The following is a 17,216-nucleotide window of genomic DNA, read 5'->3' as shown; positions in this document are numbered from 1 at the left end:
CAAGATGCATTTGAATAAATTGAAAAAACAATTAATTGTTGGGAGCACTAGTGAGTGTTTTTTCTTTGTACTGTTGAATGGCTCTATCATAAGAAAACTTATGATCATAGTAGGGCTGTGGACCTCTTTTAGACATGCACCATGGTAGCAGCACCTTGTTTTTAAATATGAAATAATTTCAGTCATTTTTTGTAGTTATTAAAATGTTCCATTTCCCAGTACAAACATCTCACATGTGCTTTTATAGATTAGTTTTTATTGTTATTATGTAACCGGGATGGCGATCAGAATAAGCATAAAAAAATGACTTGAAGGAACAATGCATCTGCTTCACTGTGTGCTGTGCAAATTATGCGTAGCATTAACAATAGCTGAAAAACGAGAGCAGGATTTTAACATCCTGACGTGACCCCATCAGTGAGTCAAGCCTTTTGCAAATGTAATCATCTCACAGCAACAGTTACTTAATAACAAAATAATTACTGATGGCATGAAAGGTTTAGATAGATAGGGTGGGATTTTATCATGACAAGTGGTCTCTTGGACAGCTACTTTGCTTTGTAATGTCAGGCGAAACAATTACATGCAGCATTTAAAATAACAGGGTTCAATTTTACTTTTAGATTTATTACGTGCATTTAAAGGTTTTGTCTGTAGATTTTTAGCGGTGAGACTGAATTGGAACCAACAGCTCACCTTCTCTTTCGAAATAAAACTACGGTAGCCGCCACAGGACAAACACGTCATCATCTGCGATAACGTAGTGAAGAAACGCACTCTGTAGAACAGTTTGTCCGTTAAGGGCTACTGTAGAAACGGGTCCCACGGTGATAAGAAAACGCCTCATTGTAAGGTAATAAAAACAATAAAGTTCATTATGTAAGGTCTTCATACACTAATAATATAGTTATGTATATTATATTACATTTCTGTCAAGATATCCCTCTAAAAGTTAGACTAAGCACCTTTAAAAGTTCAAAACATTTCTATATCATACGTGAAAATATGACGGCAATCAGTGAAAAAAATAATGCACAGATGGATTTGCATTCAATACTAATAATTTATATGCACACCTTTAGCAAAAGCACTCCTCTAAAGCTTCTTACAGTCCATTTAATCTATACATTCATCAGTATATGATGTGTATATTTTCATCGGACGCACGTGCGGTGACGCGATACGCGTCTGGTCCGAACTTTACTTCCGGTTTCTGTTTGTTATATGGTCTGACTAGTTGGAACTGAACTCTTAAACAAATACCTCGTTGAAAAATCAAATTTTTTGGCTTCTTAAGTAATCTACGTGTTGTTAATTTTGCTTGTTATATAAATAAACTACGTTTAAACTACTTTGTTGTTATTTATTCTTAGTTTACCGGAAGTTGCATGTTGACCAGGAAAATCGCTTATGTTGTTACTGCTGAAACCGTCCCTGGGATCAAACCCATGACCTTTGCACTGCTAACACAATACTACACAAATTGAGGTGCAGTTACACTAGACAGCAATTGAATATACTCTGGGGATACAATCTTGGCCCTCTTAAATGCAAAGTACTCACTACTAAGCAACATATTTATTATACAGACAAATTTAAATAGTTTAGCTAATGTGAATAATAATATTACATGCCACATAAATAAGACAACTGTCCGAAAATATAACAATGCATAGTAAGATTCACCTAAATCCCTTTATAACAGCACATCATATAATTGATGCACAAGTAGTCTCCCAACTATTGCACTGCAGTGCGTCCTAGTGGTGAGGATGAATCCACTTTGTTTCACATGGCACACCACAGAAAAATGATGTTCAGTCACTAACCCTGTAATGCACACAATGCAGGCAACGGACACTTTTTTAATCACGTTGTTTTATTGGAAGAAAGTTGTTTGCGATCCTCGGTTCGCTACAAAACGATCAACTCTTCCATCACCAGAACTACACATGGCAACTATGAGGCAAAACAGAATTAAAACTTTATACAGTATAAACCACCCAGTTTTAAAAAATAAAACTGCTTAAAAAAAAGCACAGAACAAAAACAAACGCGATCTGAGATGCATGACGGATGGAGACGGTGATCGGATTATCTCTAGCGATCAGTTCAAAGACTCCTAAAGCCCTGCTGGGAAACAAGTCAACCCGGAGAGAAACTTTCCTGGCCCCTTCGGTCGACGTGTGCAGGGTTCACAGTAAAACACCAGGGGTGGAAGCTGGAGTCGGCACTCCTTCAGTCAGATGTGACACGTAGGGGTGAAAACAGGTTTCATTGTTCGTTGTTTTAGGCATGGGTGATGTTCAGACAGATGAGCGCATGGAGCTGTGTGTTGCAAGCTCATCGGATCCTCTTCTGCTGTCGTGCTCGATAGATGTCGTGAATCGGAGGTGCGACGGACCCTTTGTCTTCCTCTTCATCCGAATCCGCGTTTGGCCTTTTTAGAGATTTGTTTGCCACTCCATGATTCTCCACAGGACCGTTTCCCTCACTGTTCATCTCTAACTGTTTGCCAGTGATCAACTCTACAGCGGCATCTACGGCTAGATAGAGAAAATATAAAACATGAGAGAGTCAAAAACCCGAATTCGTTAAAATATTTTATATGTTTCCATTTTCATTGCATGTTATGCCACAAGCACTAATGATGATCCTCAAGTGTGTGATTTTAGATAACAGACAGATGGCATTCTGGGATACATACTCTCTGGCAGTACACATCTTCTGAGAGTCTCCATCATCTCGTCAACTTGCACAAAAGGACCCTAAGAAACAAACAAACACAATTAATGTCTCATTTGAATAACTTCATTAAACCTGAATTGTATTGTACAGTTGATGTTCAACTGACTGTAAAGCAGCTGGGAGGAGGGAGGATCTTCATGAGAACAACAGCAGCAGGTGGGACAGGAAACACTCCTCCAGGAACAGGGTGAAGTCCAGGAGCTGTCCGAAACACACACATTTAACAATCTGTTTACCATTTGAGACACCATCATTATAATAAGTCCAACTGTCTTAATGCGAATGGCAGCGAAGACATCTTACTTGATTGTAATGGGAGCTATATATACATATAGTTTTGTTTTGGGTGTTACTTTCTCAAATGTCTGGATTGTGGTGCCAGGCCACCTATAACCTCATATCTGCAGCAGCAAAAATCTGTGGTACTTAATCTTGAAAAGCATGCTTACGGGCGAGATGTCGTGGTTGAAAAGGGATCATCTGGCAAGTGTCGGGTTTGGGGTACTCGGGTTTGCGGTCGGCTTCATCCTTCAGCGTTGGTGCGGATGGAGCAACCACAGCCTCTTGGATCATTGCTGCATATTTGGCACGAGACACATCCTGCCAACAGAAAACATTCACATGATGGAGGATTGTTACTATGCGCCATTGAAAAATTCACAATGAATACTGCCTATTAAAGAGATCACCCACAAATACAAATTATGCGAGTATTTTTTGTAGCAGATTCCCAGCTCACCTTGTAGCCGAGGGCTTTGAGCTCGCAGGGTGAACAAGGATACAGATCCATAAACTTGTACCGGTCCACCAGCAGAGCCGTCTCCTTGCCCTCGTACTCATCCTTAAAGGCCAGGAATCGTCTTCGCTCTACTTTTAGGATACTGGCTAAGTCCCCGATGTTGCTCTCGAAGGCAAGAAAGCGTGCCCAAATTTCCCTGTTTTGAAAAAATTATATTAAATCAGTATGTCATGTTAATCGATGGCTACGTTCAAAACTTATTATTATTTGGACAAAATGAACACTCAAGCGTTAACGCTGACGCCCCATGTGAATGTACCGTCAATACCGCACTCTTTTTCAGGTGGGGCGGCGCCGCAGCTAGTTGAAAATACTTTACCTTTGTTAATGTCGCGTCGGAAAGCGACACGTTTTCCGCATTGTTTTAGACGTGAAATGTAAACCGCTTCTTACAAAATTAAACCAAGTGCAAACCACTGCAAATAAATGACACAAAGCTAATCCTACTAACTAACTTTACTTTCCTAAGCATTTTTACAGTGTAAAATGTCTAAAAAAAACTTTAGGGCCTCTGTAAATAATACTCTTGATATTATAAATTAATATATATTAACTTGTTTATTCTTTTTTGAAACATAAACCGATGCAATACTTGTTTAAATATAAGATGAAGAAAACCAGACTGACCCAGACTTCTCAGCGGAAAGACTTCCAGACGTTAGCACTCTCTCAAACAGGACTCTGGTGTTGTTGTCCTCTGTGTCGGAGAAAGAAGGGCAAATAGCTTAAAAACGAATGCGTGTCATTTTTTTCAAACCTAATTCATGTCGAAGCACTTTTATTATTTCGGTAATAACCTAGCGACAAGATAAACATGGCTGACGTTTACTGCATGGTAAACACAGTCTCCTAGCTATCTGCTTTATAAAGAAAATTATTTATGGATTATTTGGTCTGATAAGCCCTTCTGTCAGATATCATCATATCTGTGTGTAAATAAACAGCTGTATGACCTATAAAGGATATCAATGACACGCAATCTAATGTTTTTCCACAGTGTTTTTAAGCCAACATAACCTCCTCAAAATATAGATGATATTAAATGTGACATCATCGCAGACAGCGCAGTTCAATAACACTGACTGTCAGCTTTAGATTAAACAGAGATGTTTTGAATCAAATGTGTGTGTGTATAAAGAGTTTAGTACCGTTTAGGTGAGAGAGGTAATCGATGTAGGCCAAAATGTATTCAGGAATGTCGCCGTATTTCTTCAGTCCAAGCTCAAATATCTTAAAGGCCACAGATTTATCCTGTTAACACAGAAAGTTCAGGTAAATGTTGCTTGTTTGTGTGTCGGTATCATTTCATTCAAAAAACATAAATAATGCAAATCATTCAGAAAGGAACTTAAACTCTTCTGTGAAAAATAAAATTCTCATTTGCAAATAATTAAAAGAAAAAAAAGGCAAAAATAATTTACATTTACAAAAATAGAAATATTTGTCTGTCCATCTGTTCGTCCGTCTATCTATCTGTATGTCCATCTATATATATACACATATATCGATACAATGATCAATCTGTCTATCCATCCATCCATCCATCTCTCTCTCTGTATGTCTGTTTGTCAATACATCTCTATCTCTCTCTGTATGTCTGTCTGTCCAATTATCTCTGTCTGTCTGTCTGTCTGTCTATCTATCTCTCAGTATGTCTGTCTGTCTGTCTATCCATCCATCTCTCTCTTTCTGTATGTCCATCTATCTCTCAGTATCTCTCTGTCTATACATCTATCTCTCTGTCTGTCTATCCATTTCTCTGTATGTCTGTCCATCTATCTCTCAGTATGCCTGTCTGTCTGTCTATCCATCCATCTCTCTCGCTGTTTGTCCATCTATCTCTCAGTATCTCTGTCTGTCTATACATCTATCTATCTGTCTGTCTGTCTATCCATCCATTTCTCTGTATGTCTATCCATCTCTCCCTCAGTATCTCTGTCTGTCTATACATCTATCTATCTGTCTGTCTCTCTGTCTGTTTATCCATCCATCTCTCTGAATGTCTGTTTGTCTATACATCTCTCCCTCTTTATGTCTGTCAGTCGATCTATCTGTCCATTCGTCTATTATTATGTCCCTCTATCTATACATTTATCCATCCATCTCTCTGTCTATCCATCTATCGATACATCTGTATTTTCCGTCTATTGATACATTTATCCATCTGTCTGTCTCTCCATCCATTTATCTATTTATTTACCAGTATGTCTGTTCATCTATTTGTATGTCCGTCTATCCATCAATCTGTCCAGGCATCCATCTATCTGGATGTCTGTTTATATTTCCATCCATCTGTATGTACATCATCTCCATCTATCTGTCTGTCTGTCTGTCTGTCCATCTATCCATCTATCTGTCTGTCTATCTATCCATCTATCTGTATGTCCGTGTGTCCATCTATACAAATCTATCGATACAATTATCCATCTCTCTGTCTATCAGACCATCTCTCTTTATGTCTGTCTGTCTATCCATCTTTATGTCTGTCTGTCTATCCATCTTTATGTCTGTCTGTCTATCCATCCATCTCTCTATCTGTCTCTATGTCTGTCCATTCATCTATTATTATGTCCGTCTACCGATACATTAATCCATCCGTCTGTCTATCCATCCATCTATCTGTATGTCTGTCTGTCTGTCTATCCATCTGTCTGTCTGTCTATCCATCTGTCTGTCTGTCTATCCATCTATCTGTATGTCCGTGTGTCCATCTATACAAATCTATCGATACAATTATCCATCTCTCTGTCTATCAGACCATCTCTCTTTATGTCTGTCTGTCTATCCATCTTTATGTCTGTCTGTCTATCCATCCATCTCTCTATCTGTCTCTATGTCTGTCCATTCATCTATTATTATGTCCGTCTACCGATACATTAATCCATCCGTCTGTCTATCCATCCATCTATCTGTATGTCTGTCCATCTATCTGCATGTCTGTCTATCAATCAATCTGTCCATGCATACATCTATCGATTTGTTTGTCCATCCAACACACACCAACACACACCAACACACACAAAAATGGGGCCCAGTGGGGTTGATATTACCTTGCTGCAGTAGTACTCCATAAGAGCAGCAGTAACGTACACATGATGCCGCGTCCGAAGGTCTTCTCTTGCTTTTTTAAAGATGGTTCGGCCAGACTTGATGCCTTCAGCTCTTCTTGCGAACTTCATGTACTGAATGTAGACCTGAACAATAGACATGGGCACCATGGGTCAGACTCTTTATAAGCAGACAGAACACAGCGCTCATAGACGATGCAGAAATGTTTTTGGCTCACCAAGGTAGGATCAATATCTTCTATGGCGAGGAGGCGGTTGTATATACTATGAACCTTCTCGTGTTTCATCCGACTCTGTAACAGACAAATAACATTGAAGATCAAATTTTGGCATTTTAAAAGCACATTAAAAATGGACCTTCCTTGCTCTTAAAAAAGCTTTCTGAAGTCAGTCCGAATATGTCATGAATGCATAAATGTCAACCATTAACATCAACATACGAATTATCATGTTTACATATGGCAGAATATTCAATACTCTCACCTCTTCATAATCTGCAAAGGAGAAATAAAGTAGCATGTTCTTCTTGAGCAGAGATCCTATAGCACGCTCATAAATGTTAGCTGCCTCATCACTAAACAGCTTGGCATTATTCATGTCCTGAAAGAGGAAAAATGATATAACATTAAAGAGGAGAAATGAAGCCATATTTAAACACAAAAATACACTATAGCCCGGAGTATAGTCAGTTTTTCATATACGCGAACGCACATGCACGGTCGAATGCAAAGCATAGTTTTTTGACTCGTATGTGTACAAAGATGCTCGATGCATGCACATTGCGACAAATTGCAATGCATCTCCTGGGCTACATACTACAGGCACATGCGCCTACAGGAGAATGTATGCAGAGTTTCAAAAATCGGGCGGTGCGCGTAAAAATCGACTATACTTCAGCCTTAACTATGTCAATTCAGTGATCCAGACAGTAGCTGCGTTTCCATTACAGATTTGCGCAAAACTTAAGCGTTATTTTCTAAATGTCGACAAAAGACTATTGCGAAATGACAGCTTTTCCATGAATCGATGATATGCAACTAAAATATAGTTTTTCCTCTCGCGATAAGTAATTCCAAACAAGTAAAAATCGACTATACTTCAGCCTTAACTATGTCAATTCAGTGATCCAGACAGTAGCTGCGATTCCATTACAGATTTGCGCAAAACTTAAGCGTTATTTTCTAAATGTCGACAAAAGAATATTGCGAAATGACAGCTTTTCCATGAATTGATGATATGCAACTAAAATATAGTTTTTCCTCTCGCGATAAGTAATTCCAAACAAGTAAAAATCGACTATACTTCAGCCTTAACTATGTCAATTCAGTGATCCAGACAGTAGCTGCGATTCCATTACAGATTTGCGCAAAACTTAAGCGTAATTTTCTAAATGTCGACAAAAGAATATTGCGAAATGACAGCTTTTCCATGAATTGATGATATGCAACTAAAATATAGTTTTTCCTCTCGCGATAAGTAATTCCAAACAAGTAAAAATCGACTATACTTCAGCCTTAACTATGTCAATTCAGTGATCCAGACAGTAGCTGCGATTCCATTACAGATTTGCGCAAAACTTAAGCGTAATTTTCTAAATGTCGACAAAAGACTATTGCGAAATGACAGCTTTTCCATGAATCGATGATATGCAACTAAAATATAGTTTTTCCTCTCGCGATAAGTAATTCCAAACAAGTAAAAATCGACTATACTTCAGCCTTAACTATGTCAATTCAGTGATCCAGACAGTAGCTGCGATTCCATTACAGATTTGCGCAAAACGTAAGCGTTATTTTCTAAATGTCGACAAAAGACTATTGCGAAATGACAGCTTTTCCATGAATCGATGATATGCAACTAAAACATAGTTTTTCCTCCCGCGATAAGTAATTCCACTTTAGTTAATTTTAAATTCAAGGACCTTTCAAGGACTTTTCAGGTCCAATACCCTCAAATTCAAGGACTTAATGTGGGGACACATTTCAAGTGAGAGCAAGGTTACATTGTTATTTATGATATTATCCTACACTACACAGGAAGAAATATTAATTATTTTTCAGAAACCTTCTTGCATAAAATAGATTCAAGCACTTTCAATGTATGTATATTTTCAAAATCTTCCCAGGGCCTTGATTTTTCTCCCCCAAATTTACACAATTTCAAGGACCCGTGGGAACCCTGCATAGGAACGGCAATGTATAGGTGTTTCTTGGAGGTAATACTACATCATTTTAAATCAAAAGAGATGCAAGAGTGTTATCCAAACATTATTGGCAAGGAAAGGCTCTTATACTTGGGAGCAGACACATATTGAGGAGTTTCTGGAAGGTTGTAGCACATTCCGCTACATCTTAAAATAATGATTATGTGACTGACTTGCATCAGGTGACCTGAAAACACAAATAAACTGTTTCCATTGCAGTTTTGCGAAATACACCTTTTCCGAATTGCCTGAAAAACTACAAAAAAAGCAGAATTGATGCGTCTCCATTGGCCGTATTTTCAAATCGCAATGTCAATTTGCGCAATCTAAAGGGTAATGGAAGTGCAGCTAGTGTTACATATTAAATTATTTCCAAACTAACCCCCTTTTCTGCCAGTAGTTTACTTGACTGTTCCAGGTACTGGGCAGCTTCGTACCAGATGTCAGGATGATGTCCAAGTACCAAAAGGCACTGCTCATAGGCAAACATAACTGCAAAAGCAATCAAAATACATTAGTATGTCTGCATTTCCATGGGATTGAACCCACAACCTTGGAGCCACAGAAAATATTAAAATTTTGCAAAAGCAAACATTAGATTGTATTTCTGGAATGAAAAGGAATGAAAAGTGGAGTCAAGGTCCATACAGGAGGAAAACAGCAGTTGGTTGATTATAATCACAAAAGAATTTGTTCTCCATAGGAACCTGCTGCTCATCATCAAAGTGAACTATACAGGATAAGTCACCTCTTTTCGTGATAAGTGTCTGGTCTTCGGTTCGCAGTGGGTTGCTCTTTTCCCATTGGATGTATTTCTTCCACATCTCCACCTGCTGGGCCTCCTGTGGGGAGTTCTGGGGCGGCACCGACGGGGCGTTTCGGTCCAGACCCTTCATCACCGTCTCATACTCCTGTGATTAAAACCATCATGCAGACAGAACCAAGAGAAACATCAAAATAGATGGTTTTCACATACAACAGCGTACAATATCTCCATATAAACATCCAGAAAATAGGGTGTGAATAAGATCTAGTGTTTTTTACAAAAAAGGTGCTGTGGCGAACTAACCTTAGCGACTCTCCTGGCATTCATGTAGTCCCTGCTCCGATCTTCAATCATCTTTTTGGCCAAGTGCACATTTATGCCCTTTGAGAAAAAAATATACATTATTTATAGCACATTATAGATGATGCGTACATATTAATATCATTTAAAAGATTTTGCCTGTTATTTTGCACCGGTTTTGTCACAAGTGGTTATTATTTAATGTTTTGTCTTATGAAACAGAATAGCAGATACCTCCTCATATTTACTGTAATCCCTCCAGAGTTGCTCTATATTAATCATGGGATTGACACAGCCTCTCTGGTACACGCGTCTGACGGCCGTGATGCGCTGATTCTCTGCGTACGAGCCCACGGCTTCACTAGTAGAGGACACACAAAAAAATCTCTTCAAACCCCTCTGATAACACAATGCATGTTTGAATGATAATTTGAGAGTCTTTATAGTATACTCACACCCCCTTAAGGAAATTGATGTAATCCACCCAAATCTAAAAAAGGAAAAGAAGTTGATTGATCATGACAGGACAGAAAAATTCAGGAGCAATGAGCGCTGTTAAATGTCTTACCTGATAGGACATAATTTCCATTCCTATCTTATCCAAAGCAAAATCATAAGCTTGTGCCATCTTTTCCCTGTCGAAAAGCAGCACATGTAAGTCACTTTTTAGCATTAATATCAATAATGTCACTTTTTATGTTGTCACGTACTTATAGCTGGGCAGTTTTCCTTTGGTTTCACGGACATATGAGAGGTAACACTTCCACAGGTCAATATGCAGGACCTTCATTAAGCACCTCTGAAATAACTGAACAAGACATAGAAACGTCATTAAAAACATTGTTTCCTTATATATATATAAAACACAACAGGGTTTTTCAACACAAGGTGGGCTGCGTGAACACACTTGGTTATAGCGAAGAATGACACAAAAACAGTTCAGTCCAACTAATGAAAAGCAATGGTAATGATTTTGATATAATGTAAGGTATTTTGATATTGCAATTAAACTTACATTAATAAAACTACTCAATTATATATATATAAAAACACTTTCATTTTCCATTAGATTATACCCATTTAAGTGGGCGCGAAATGAAAAGTTTGGGAGCCCGTGGGACACATCACAACATAGACTGTTAAAGAATATTAAGGTGGGGCTGTTGAATGCTTTATTCTGATTGGTTGAGAAATGTTCCTCGAGTATGCATTATTTTTCAATAAATGCACACCGTACCTTTCAAATAACCACCAGAACAATGTCTTACCAACGTCTGTGGTAACCATGGTATAAGTGGAATAATTGACTCTGGTCCTTTGAATTATTTGAAAATATTTTGCTTTGCACTGTACCACATTACCATCTTGGGTGTGCATTATTTTCGAATAATTCAACCACCCGTTGTCAATTACTTATTTATTGGATTGTGCAAAAACACTTTTTAACCACTGCCGATGTCATGGTTTGGTGATTCTGGCACAGTAACAGCAGGATTGGTCATCATTTGAATAAAATATTTTATTTAAAGTTACATTTTTTTTAAATTCTACATTGATTTGGAAAGATCAATTGAATCTGCTTTACATAAACAGACCCCTTTATTTTTGTTTATTATTTATTAAAGAATATTCACAGGTCTAGAGCATAATTTAATTTTAATAAAAAAAATATTACAAAGATACAAATATAAGTGTGTCTATAAAATACATAACCTGTAAAACGGCAGATTTTAGACATACACCGCTTCACTAAGTGGGTCCTGACTTTTTTTTGTCCACCATGTTAAATATTATAAACAATAAGCAATAACAGCCCTTTTATAAGTTAAAAAAATTACAGGGGCACTGAAAAGTCTTTGTGGCGTCAAAAATCTGTCTGAAAAGTCTATAAAGGATCTTAAATTCAGTTTTAAGCCATCTGAAACAACAGCAACATAATTTTTGTACTGGATGGTTTTGACGGCAAATAAAAAAATAGGTACCGACTAATAACTCCAATTTCCAAATATTTTTCCTGTGGATTTTTTTCTTGTGTAACCTTGTTTTGTCTCATAACTCATAAAGCAGTGTTATACGTGTGCCGGTAATATCAGGCTCTTACCTTTTCAACCTTGTCATAGTTTTTAGCCTTGATCTGTGGACACATTTGAAAACCAACATATTAAAAACTGAACAGATGTGCCACGATTATGAATGATTTCATCTCCATCACACACTCACAAATAATCCCTTTAAGGCCAACAATGTGACATTCACACAAACCTGTATAAAAATCTTCCCTCCTTACATAACTGTTTTACCTGCATAATGCATATGGTCATGGCTTCATAAAATGAGAAAGAATAGATTTTTTATGAATTGGTAAATTTGCGGATATTAAAAAATTTCAACAACGGCCAATAACTGTGCCTATGTGTCAACAGAAATTATTGTTGAAGAGATTTTGCATAGATTTTGTAACAAATTTTAAAAAGCAATTTTATATTTTAACTTAACGTACTGTATTATGCACTCTAGATATACCTATAAACTATACAATAATAAAAAATAATGCTTTTGGATTATGATACCAGAACAAAAGCTAATATAAACAATAAGAAAGTTTGGGCACAAAGCCAAAATACCTTTGTAGATGATAAAAACTGAGGTAGTTTGACATTTGCATGTCCATGACAAACTAGAAACTGATTGGCTCACATAAATCAAACTCAAACTCAATTAATCATCTTCCTGTCTACATCTTAACAAAGATGTTAAGTGCTAAAACTCTATGGACTACTGCTACAAATATTGCTAATGGTACACAAAAACACAAAGCTAGACAAAGAAATAACTCATAATACAGATTTACTTGTCATTAATGGCACATCACTTTGTGCAACATAACCATCTATTCACTAACAATTGCAGTATGATGGCACTTTCTACATTACTTTGAATAAAAATCTATAGATACTTCCAAACTGACTTGTATTTTACCAATAAAAAGCAACAGTAACTTCAGTGTGTTAACACAATCCAGAGTGTTAGGTGCAAAATTTCATGAACAAAATGAAAAGCAGCATTTTCTATTAGTCCACATATTTGACATTTGCACAAACCTACAAATAGTTTAATTGTTCTGATAAAACAGCAATGCTAAGGCAAACAATGGGGTGAATAAATATAGCAGTAACTAAAAAGGGGAATAATACAGTGTGTTTAATGTGTGCTTTAAATGTAGAGTCGCAACTAAAACAGTCTTTGTCTGTGTGGTTCAATAAAGAACCTTTAAAAAACTACAGAGCCTTTCTGTTGCACAAAACGTGTGGTGTAAAAAGGTAGGAATCAAATAGCCCTTTTATGAACGTTTGACTAAAAGGTTCTTAAGGGAAAAAAGAAAAAGTGTAAGTTTAAAAATAAAATGCATTCTTAAGGTGACTGGACAGGAGGCATCACATCAGATGACATAAGATTGTAACATCTAATTTTTAATTGTGCTGTCAATAATGCCAGGACATGTTATCTTCAGAGAAAGTGAGCCTCTGGAAAGGAGTGTCGCACATGGGTAGTTTTTTTTTTTTTTTTTGCAGGTGTGCACGCAAATCCTATTGCACTGAGGGTTATCAAAAGACAGACAATTTTACATTTACACATTTTGGCAGTCACTGTTATCCAAAGCAGGGATTAGACTAGTCCTAGACTAAAATAAATGTAAGAGCAGTCCAATCTGAAAACAACTTGCACTGCCATATCTTTTTTTGCCTCAAAATGCACACAAGTCATGTTTTTAGTAAGGCATGCTTGTAATTTACTGGTTATATTTTCTAATTAAACCAAGGCCTAGTCCTGGTTTAAGTTAATCCCTGTCTGGGAAACCACACCTTAAAGCTTTCAAATTATACATTTAATCAGTGTGTGCGTTTGGTGGGATCAAACCCCATCCCCTTTGGGCAACTTCCACATGGGTATTACACAAACAGTAAACCAATTCTATTAACCCTGTTGTACTCTTATTTCTCTACTCGCCTTAAAATTTTCTAGAGTTATTGACGTTGGCTCTTATTTTGCCTCTGCAATGGACTACCAGATCATACCACCATCACCAACATGCAAAAAATATGGAAAAATAGAGGTGGAGAAAGTTGACTAAATTTTCCACAAAGGGTTGGCTAATTTATCCAAATTAATCATTACAGTGTGGTTCTGACAGACACAGACACATGCACACACACACACCAAAGTAACTGACGCAAAACTACGATCTAGATTATACAATGAAAAGCCAAACTTGTTAGACTTGTGCATTTTATTGCTGCATGTAACAATGAACAGTTTTGACTAAATGTTTCTGATAAGAAATGTATATCATTTAATGCAATTCAATATCGGGACCTAATTAATCTGTGAATACTACATTTACTCCCTGCGCACCCTAGTTTTTGTCTTTATCAACCCAATAACAATAAAAATGTTTTAATTAGGTTGCATTATGCATAATTTGTTTATGAGAAACCAATCACATGCAGGGGGCAAATTTAAAAAACATTAATTTTCAGTTCATTATAACCAGGGCTGGAAATAGCAGAAATTCACTCAGGGTGGGGGGCTCTAGTTTGGGGGGTAATTTTAGATAACTTTTTTAGGTGGAATTAAAATAACATTACAATTTTCATGTTTTCTTTTAAGTTTGTTTTTTGAGTATTTAAGTTACACAAACTTTTAACAATAAATTTGTCCTCGGGTTAAAGAAAAATTTGGGTTAAATGTGAAAAGTTGGATATTTAGTTAAAGAATATTTTAAACAAGAAGAATATCTGAATTGAAAACAGATAAAGCAGTCATACAGTGCCTCTGTGACTGAAGCTTCATGATGCATTATAAAATAATAGATGCAATAAAAAAACTCATGGAGTCATTTTTAAATGCTATTAAGTTAAATATTAAATATAATTTCAACATTTCAAAAATTCTAACCAGTTTTAGGTGAACCTGTTTCCCCTCGAAATTCACTTCCCAGACCCCCTCATTTCTAGCCCTGATTATACCAAACTTTAGAAACCCCAAAATCTAATATGACGCACAATTGATGGGTGTTTGAGAAGAGAGTTTGAGATGTGTGATTATTATGGGTGTCAAAAACACACAACTATTAAAAAGGTACCACAAGTGGCAAGTAAAAATTGCTATTTTATACCCCATGTTGGGGTTGATATATCAATATGTACTTAAATGATTTCTGTTTTTGTTACTGTTACTTGTCAATTTAAAAAACGTATAATTTTATTGGAGATACCCTTGTCTTATTCTACAAACTTCTTTTTAAGTTAGGTGCATACATCCAAATATGTAGCACTGCAGGCAAACGTTGTAGTTGAATTAACTCAAGCAAAACAACATATTGAACTGAAGCAAAATATGCATTGGTGCTTTTAGCGCTACGTGTAGTATACTTACCATTACATTAAGTCATATAATACTAGATCACATAAATTTGAGTGTGGCCAGGTGTTGCATCCTGTGGTGTGAGGATGTGCTTGTCAGTTATTTAACAGTTTGTGCCAAGGTTGAAATACTGAAAGTCGACTTTTGTTGAAATGTAAGCTACCTGAAATGTAATCTGTACCTGATCCACTACAATTAAAAAGAACAGGAGAGGTATACTAAAACAGACAAAATCTTGAATTATTAAAAACCACAACAACCTCAAAGAAATGACACAGGAGGCAAGAAATTGACACAAGTAATAAAGGCTAAAGCACTCCAATACTATTAAAATTGTTTTAATGCTGTTGCAGATAAAACATGCAACAAAATCACCTCATAAACGTAAAGGTTATAAGAATTAAAAAGAATAACCCTAAGTGATACAAGCTATAAGGGTTTCCCTTGACGATACGTGTCCTTGCAGTTTGTTCTGCGTTGTTGTGTGAATATCACATTGTTGATCAAAACGGGGATAAGCATAGTCATGCACAAATATGAAGAGTATAAATCAAAATAAAGTTTAACCTCAGCTTCAATGTAAAGTTTCCAGAATCGGCCCGAACTGGGAAACTGGGCGACAAGTCGCTCATATGTCTTCCTTGCTTTGTCTATGGCTTGGTTCTAAAACAAGTAAAATGCATTTACATACAAAATCATAACTGTCCCGATTTACATTGAACAGACTCGAATCAGCTGTTAGAAACCCTCCCGCACCCCCCAAACATGTTACCCCAGGTAGAAGAGAATGCAACCCTGCGTCACTAAACCTGTGCTTCTCGAATCAGTATGCTCCACGCGTCGAGGTCATATGGATTTTCTTCCAACTTCTTCTCTGCTTTCTTGACCTTCTCTGGGATGTACTCTGCCGCCTGTTGAGGAAAAAGTAACCAGTGTTATTTGGATGTTCAGACAAATGCACGGCAGTTGTTAACCAAGGGCACAACTTCACAAGACACACTTGATATTACGTCATCGCCCACCTATAGTGGCCACTGGCACTCCACATTTGATTGGCTCCTATCTAAAACATCATTGCTAGTAGGTTTAAACGCCTAAATATTGTACAAAAATTTGCAAAGACCTAAAATGTGCAGGGACATGATTGAGAACCACCAATGAATCATAAGTTAACTATTAAGTGACCCAAGACTAGCTGAAAATAAAAACAGCTCCTCAGTCAACAGTTTAATGGCGATATGGGTAGCATTTGCGAGGTAGGACGCAAACTAGATGTTGAAACAGAGCCAATAACTGCTACATTTAAAACGAATTCGGACAACATAGCTCTACATAAAACAAGCATTAAATCGGTGGACTACCATAAACATTACGTCAAGTTTAAGGCCGACTGGACTGATCGAAATGAATCTGCAGTCATACCGCCATCACCGGGCGACAGCACTATCAAATCACTGTATTTCTCACTACTTTAAACTTCTACCTAAAATACATGAATAACGTTACATACAACAACAATTGCAATAACTACTCGATGCATTCAATATATAAGTTATAACAACAAGCACTTAGGTACACACTCGGCTATTTGTTTTAGGTGTGAGCTTAACGTAACTAGGCCGCAAAAACGAGCAATAGCAAACACTCCGTGTATAGCTTTACGTTACCTGGTCTGGTGCAGTTTCGGTAGACATGATGAAATATGAATGTGATCCAAATAAAAACCTGTCGACAGTTTTACAATTACAAATGCACTAGCCGCAGACCAAATATTAAAGCATTGTTTATTCGTGCAGACTCTTTGTGCGGCCTCGCATCTCTCACAGTTCGTTAAAATGGCAGCAGCTTCAATGCAGACCGATGCCACGCCCACCGGAAACGACTCGCTTCAAAATAAACTTAATAAAC

At 37.1% G+C, this 17,216-nt stretch overlaps 1 protein-coding gene across 1 annotated transcript; it reads right to left on the bottom strand.

The window, feature by feature from the left end:
• Positions 1–1,705: 1,705 nt before the first annotated feature.
• Positions 1,706–17,177, bottom strand: cstf3 (cleavage stimulation factor, 3' pre-RNA, subunit 3). The gene is made up of 21 exons (XM_065282835.2): positions 16,976–17,177; positions 16,118–16,219; positions 15,876–15,971; positions 11,986–12,018; positions 10,595–10,692; positions 10,453–10,519; positions 10,340–10,374; positions 10,119–10,245; positions 9,888–9,965; positions 9,567–9,729; positions 9,201–9,310; positions 7,099–7,215; positions 6,834–6,908; positions 6,598–6,741; positions 4,696–4,798; positions 4,175–4,244; positions 3,488–3,683; positions 3,198–3,348; positions 2,855–2,949; positions 2,708–2,768; positions 1,706–2,546 (listed from the first exon to the last, which is right to left on the bottom strand). The coding sequence occupies exons 1-21, from the start codon at positions 17,000–17,002 to the stop codon at positions 2,344–2,346; spliced, it is 2,151 nt and encodes a 716-aa protein (XP_065138907.1). The 5' UTR covers positions 17,003–17,177; the 3' UTR covers positions 1,706–2,343.
• Positions 17,178–17,216: the final 39 nt, after the last annotated feature.

This window comes from Paramisgurnus dabryanus, chromosome 9, assembly GCF_030506205.2.
Source record: "Paramisgurnus dabryanus chromosome 9, PD_genome_1.1, whole genome shotgun sequence".
In the NCBI taxonomy this organism is placed as follows: Eukaryota; Metazoa; Chordata; class Actinopteri; order Cypriniformes; family Cobitidae; genus Paramisgurnus; species Paramisgurnus dabryanus.
This window is presented reverse-complemented; position numbering and strand designations above follow the sequence as displayed.

Bases quoted from the DNA above. Each gene is read 5' to 3' on its own strand.
- cstf3 (XM_065282835.2), bottom strand. From the start codon at position 17,002: ATGTCTACCGAAACTGCACCAGACCAG. The intron at 9,966-10,118 runs GTATCTGCTATT...TTTTTCTCAAAG, and splicing joins ATTACAGTAAATATGAGGAG to GGCATAAATGTGCACTTGGC. The intron at 3,349-3,487 runs GTGAGCTGGGAA...TTCTGTTGGCAG, and splicing joins TCAAAGCCCTCGGCTACAAG to GATGTGTCTCGTGCCAAATA.